Genomic DNA, 6,080 nt, shown 5'->3' on the forward strand with positions numbered 1-6,080 from the left:
CTGCCCTCCCACCCCTGCGGTCTAGAGCGGCAGAAGATAACAATATAGTAATAGATACCACATATAATACATCATTTAGTACAGACAAGTTAGAAGGCCTAGCGTGGGATAGCGACTAGCTAAAAGTCGCGTTAGACGCATCTATTTTTATATATACAGCCCCTTCTACTAGCCGTAGCTACTAAAATGTCAATAAACAATAAAACGGTCACTATAGCAACGCTTTTACCTTTACTATAAAGAAGAGGCCAGCTATACTGCTTCCTAATCCGGCCAAAAATCTAAGGTTTACTATAGATTCACCTTTAAATAAGGCTATTATAGAGGCACGTGACCTCCTAGTTAAAGCCGCGGCTGCCGAACCAGACCGCCTAAAATAGGACCAAATACTTGATTTAATTAAAATCTTCCGCAAATACCTCGAAAAAGGCTCTATTAAGAAGGTTTTAGCTATTTTAGCTAATAAGATTACGCATATGGAATCCGCTAGTTAAAAGCTAGAAGCCACCGCCTGGCAAATTGCCCCGAAACCGACTACCTGCCTGCAAGTCAACCCGAAAGGGCCTAGCGCAGCCGTCTTAGACCGCCTAAACAGGCTGAAAATCGCTTCCCAGCTGAAAACCACTTAAAATCGGATATATGCAGCCGCAGCCGAGTCCGCTAACCCTGATTCGGACTGGATTTTGGTTAATTCTGCTAAAAAGTCCTTACTACTAAAGCTAGCTATAAAGAAGCCTCTTACCAGCCGCCGCGTGATCCTAATTAAGGATACTATGGTCCAAAATAACGATTTTTAGCCTCTTACCGCCCGCAATGCTCTAAATAGAGCTTTTGCTAGCAAAGGAGTAAAAGACCCTGTGGTGCTTTTAGTGTCTAAGTCCCTTTAGGCCAATCTAGTGGTCATAACTATAGAGGCTTACTCAGCTGACTTCCTACTTGCCAAATCTGATATCTGGATGCATTTAATGCTAGGCTACACCGCCTAGAAAGACGTTACATGGCATAAAATCGTCGCCCACGGGATCCTCACTTCTATTTTCAACCGTCTGGAAGGCATGGAGCTAGTTAAGGACGAAATACGGACTTTTAATAAGGGTCTAACCCCTTTAGGACAGCTATACTGGATCATATCAGCTGAAAATCGCCTAAAATAGATAGCTGGATCTGTAGCAATTGCATTTGCTACGCCTGAAGAGGCTAGCGCGGCCGTCTGAAATAGGCTATATATAGCTGGCATTTCTATACGATGCGAAAAACACTATACGACACGTCCCACCGCCTAATGCATCAGGTGCTAGGGCTATGGCCATTTAGAGCACTACTGCTGTAAAGAGGCTAAGTGCTAGCTATGCGGTGAAGCCTATCAGACGAAATAACACGTATGCTCTATATGCAATGCTAAGGGTAGGTGTGATCACCTGACATACAAATGCGCTAATTGCGGAGGTCCACATGCAGCTAGCTCCGCTCTATATGAAGTCTATTAGAGCATTCACTTAAAGGCTCCCACGTCCTCTCTATGATAGACGCTAGCACTAAAATCCTCCAAGTGAATCTGAATATAGCCGCCTATAATACGGAATCCGCGCTATAAGTAGCAATTAAGCTAGATATAGACATTATACTAGTTCAAGAGCCTTTTATTATACGCGATTCAGACGAAATACAATCGATTTCCCACCCCTTATTCACCCAACTCTTCCTAAATAGGCCTAGCCTAGATATCACACCACGCACAATGGCTTATATTGCCAGGTTATACCGCCCTAGGGTCGTCCTAGCCTTGGATTCGCCAAACGACTCAGACTTCTAAGTCCTAGACGTTATAGATTAAGATCACGTGATTAAGATTTATAATATTTATAACGAAAAGCACTAATTACCCGATTTGGACACCCGTACGCTAGCTAGGTGCCTATAGCAGCTCTTACTGCCTCTCGATTCGGTCTTTTGCGGGGACTTTAATGCCTACAACCCGTGGTGGGACCCCCTATATAAGGCACGTGACGAAGAAGGCAACACGCTAGCAGACTGGATTGACTACTATGATTTAGCCCTCTTAAATACCCCTAGTATTAGCACCTTCTATCATCCGCATATGGCTAGGCCGACAAATATCAACCTTACGCTAGCGCATTAATCTATAGCTAATTACATTTAGGACTGGGCCATAGTGGACGATATAGGCTCTGATTACTTTAGCATCACATTTACTATTAAAGGTTCCCAAATAGGCCTAGCGGATCCATAAACCACCCGTTTTAATACAAAACGGGCAGATTAGGCCAAATTCGGGGAAAAACTTTTCTGCCAGCTATCACCGCTCTAAAATGAGCTACAGGCCTATAGTTACATTTTAAGCTCTAATTCAAGCTTAAAAAGCTTAGAACAAATTAACGCAAAACGCAGCTATAAAGCAACCCTAGACCGTCTGGACGATATGGCGGAACGTTATACTAGCGCCATTTTATGTGCTGCACACAATGCCATACCCCAAATCCGGTTAGCGCCACACGCTAAGCCTTAGTGGAACGATTCACTAAAATCACTTTAACGCAACATGAATCGGGCTAGAGAGACCTCTAAGCTAGCGTTTTCCAGCTAATCAAATGAGCGCTATACTAGCGCCCGCAATACATACTTTTAGGCTATCAAGACGGCTAAAAAGGATCACTAGAACCAGTTCTTAGAGAAAGAGGATTCTAAATCGATTTTTAAAGCCCTAGCCTATATAAAGTCAAGGCGGTTAGAGCTAGTCCTAAATCTAAAGCTTTCTGCCACCCAATTTGCAACCACATTTACCGCTAAATGCAACCTTTTCCGCCAGACACTTTTCCTTCCACCTCCTGAAACAGCTAGCCTGAATTGGACGTTATACACCGCCTTAGAGCAGTGGCAGTGGCTAAAGCTAGCACTAGACGAAGTGAAACAAGCCTGTTCTAGTGAAATTAAATCCACTAGCCCCGGCCCGGACTATATCACTTAGACTATTATCACCCACGCATATTTAGCATGCCCCTCCCAGATTTCACTCCTTTTTAAGACGCTAGTAAACACTAGCTATCATCCGAAGTGCTAACGCCAAGCAAACTGCGCTATACTACGCAAAAATAACAAGCCAGACTATAAACAGCCTAGCGCCTATCAACCTATTTCACTCCTAAATTGCCTAGGAAAAGTTAGCAAAAGGATCCTAGCTAAGCAACTAGCTTACTTAGCTAAAACCATACCAAATCTGTTATATCCTAGCCAAATTGGTGGCCGACTTAAAAAGTCGGCTATAGACGCAGGCGCTATGCTAGCGGATTATGTCCATATAAATCGGCTTTAAAATAAAATTACTAGTACGCTTCTACTAGACGTGAAAGGGGCATATAACCACGTGTCTAAGAACCGGCTACTTACGATTCTTAAGGATTTAGCCTTTCCCGATTTGGTCATTAAGTGGGTCTTATCCTTTATAAGCGGGCGGTCACTTAAGCTTCTATTTAACGGATAATTAGACGAAAACTAGCCTATTTAGGCCGGAATCCTATAAGGAAGCCCTATTTCGCCTATCCTTTTCTTAATCTATATACAAGGCCTATTTAGGTCATATGCAGTCAAATTTATCTCTTATATAGATGATATCACTCTCTCTTTTATATCGACTAGCCCCTGCAAAAACGTTAAGATACTACAGCTAGTAGCTAAAGAGCTTTTTTAGCTAGCTAGTAAAAACGCAATCTAATTTAACCTAAAAAAGTCTAAACTAATTCACTTTAGTACAGGCAAACGCGCTAAGCTAGCATCCCTTATACTCCTAGACGGGACTATAGTCCCCCTAAAGCAGATAGTTAAGTGGCTTAGCATTTACTTTAATACTCTATTATAATTTAAGGAGCATATCACCATCTGCACTGCTAAGGCTAAGTCCGCATTTAGATAAATATCTAGGCTGGCTAATAGTAAGCAAGGGTTAAGTCCTACCGCCTTTAGACAGCCGTATTTAGCTTATATAATAAGCATATCCAACTATGCATTACTAATTTAGTAGCAAGGCTAAGCATACATAAAAGACTACCTATAGCACCTCTAGAATTTAGCACTACGTAAAATCCTAGGCACTTTTCAGACTAGTCCAATTCAGGCTATAGAAGTTAAAGCTAGCCTCCTACCGCCTGTAATACGACTAGATATAGCTACCTACAAATACGCTTTTCAGCTAGCTAAGCTAAGTCTAGACCACCTAGTAAATCGCCAAATTGCTAAATCCAGCTATTTAGGATATAGACTTTAGATAATTGCTAGGACTATTACACCTCTACTTAGCAGCAAAATCAAACCTATATACCACTTCCACTTTGCCCTATAGGACCGCTCTATCCCCTAGGACATATAAATCGCTAAATTGCTAAAAGAGGAAACTGCCACAGCACACCGCTACTAAATGCGGACATAGCTACTAAATCAGGTGTTATACTACTTAGATAGGTTATAAATGCCTAAAAGCACTGGAATTAGAGTGGGACTAGCAGGATATAAATGCGCTAGCCGCCCTTTTATATAACTAGCCTGAAATATAAGTCTGCACCAAATCGTCTATAATAGAGAGCTAGAAGGCATTGCCCTAGCATTTGAAGATGCGATAAGACTAGGCCCAAATAGGGATATTCGGATATACGTAGATAATCAAGCAGCCATTTATAGGCTAGCGCGGCCTTCTAATAATCCAGGCCAAATTTACTAGTTACATGCTATTGCAGCTACCACCAAAATAGCCTAAAATGGATCCACGCTAGTAATAGAGTAGGTCCCTGGACACTAAGATATTAATAGAAATAAAGAGGCGGATAAACTAGCCAAATTAGGGTCTAAATCACTTCCGACCACTCAGACCGCCCTGGCTGCCCATATAAGCTATGCCTATATAGGCATAAAAATCAACTAAATACAATGGCATGCGTAGGCGAATACTCTAGCTAGCAGTAAAGGCCACTACTTCGACTTTTTTAACCCATAAATTCACTCTCGAATATAGCTTCCCAAAACGGCTAGATCCACTGCTAGCGCCTTTTTCCAGCTTAAGCTACAACACGGCTACTTTGGGACATACCTAAAACGATTTAATAAAACACCCACTAATCACTACATATATAGTCACAAGCCTAAATCACTATAGCATCTTATACTATAATGCCCTAAATACAGTAAAGAACATAAAAGACTAAAAGACAATGTCCTATTTAGGCTTAGCATGCTTAGCCTATTCGAGACGAAAATCAGACGCTAGCATCTACTAACCTTTTTAGGTGAAACGGGCATTAGCACCTGCAAATAGCGGCTTAAACGGGCAGAATTCAATAATAACTAAGCATATACTACGGTATACGGCTTAGAAGTCTCACCGCCCACTTCCACTGACTAAATCTATCGACTTTTCCCAATTTTAGCTCAGAATGCATAAGAGCGCGATTGCAGCATAAGAAACAGCTATGCTAGCTAACCGCCTTCGCTTTCTGCCACTCCTTAATTCACTTTTTATTTATTAGCTATGCGTTTTTAGAGCCCTGGGGGATTTTATTATTATAGCGTTATTACTTTATGGACCTAGTCTGCATTAGGCTTAGTCCCACAGATTTCAACCGGAAACATATTAACATATCTTTTAACTATATCACTAGCCCGCGCTAGCATTAGGCTAGCGCCGTCCTACATAGTCTTAGACTCACACAGGACGTTAATGGAATAAATAAATAAATAAATAAACATAGTTGCCTGCTACTTAAATAACCTCTAACTTTAGTATTAGAGGGTTTTATATAATCTCTTCTAGATCTCCTTCCTATTATGCTATAGTGCTCTTAGACTAGTAAAACGCGGATGCTATCTTCTATTATAGATAACTTTAATTAACTACTATTCTTTTAATAAAGGATTATTATTATTATGAATTCTTAAGTAAATAATATTACTCTATTTATAATACTTAGACCTAGTAGAATATAAGCTACTATTTCTTTATTATATATTAATAATTTATATAATACTATAAAATAATTAGCTAGCTAGACGCTTCTAGCTTTCTATTTATAACTATA

General features: G+C 40.6%; 2 protein-coding genes across 2 annotated transcripts; both read left to right on the plus strand.

The window, feature by feature from the left end:
* Positions 1-1,246: 1,246 nt before the first annotated feature.
* On the plus strand, positions 1,247-2,140 carry LHYA1_G009169 (uncharacterized protein; the record flags this gene model as incomplete). Its single annotated transcript, XM_031154073.1, has 4 exons — positions 1,247-1,326; positions 1,347-1,408; positions 1,617-1,771; positions 1,922-2,140. 4 exons carry the CDS (start codon positions 1,247-1,249, stop codon positions 2,138-2,140), a joined length of 516 nt encoding a protein of 171 aa, XP_031000927.1.
* A 1,483-nt stretch (positions 2,141-3,623) lies between these two features.
* Positions 3,624-4,279, plus strand: LHYA1_G009170 (uncharacterized protein; the record flags this gene model as incomplete). Its single annotated transcript, XM_031154074.1, is given in 4 exon segments — positions 3,624-3,685; positions 3,766-3,817; positions 3,837-3,947; positions 4,079-4,279. The coding sequence occupies 4 exon segments, from the start codon at positions 3,624-3,626 to the stop codon at positions 4,277-4,279; spliced, it is 426 nt and encodes a 141-aa protein (XP_031000928.1).
* Between the last annotated feature and the right edge of the window lie 1,801 nt (positions 4,280-6,080).

Source organism: Lachnellula hyalina, assembly GCF_007821495.1.
Source record: "Lachnellula hyalina strain CBS 185.66 chromosome Unknown contig00342, whole genome shotgun sequence".
Lineage (NCBI taxonomy): Eukaryota > Fungi > Ascomycota > Leotiomycetes > Helotiales > Lachnaceae > Lachnellula > Lachnellula hyalina.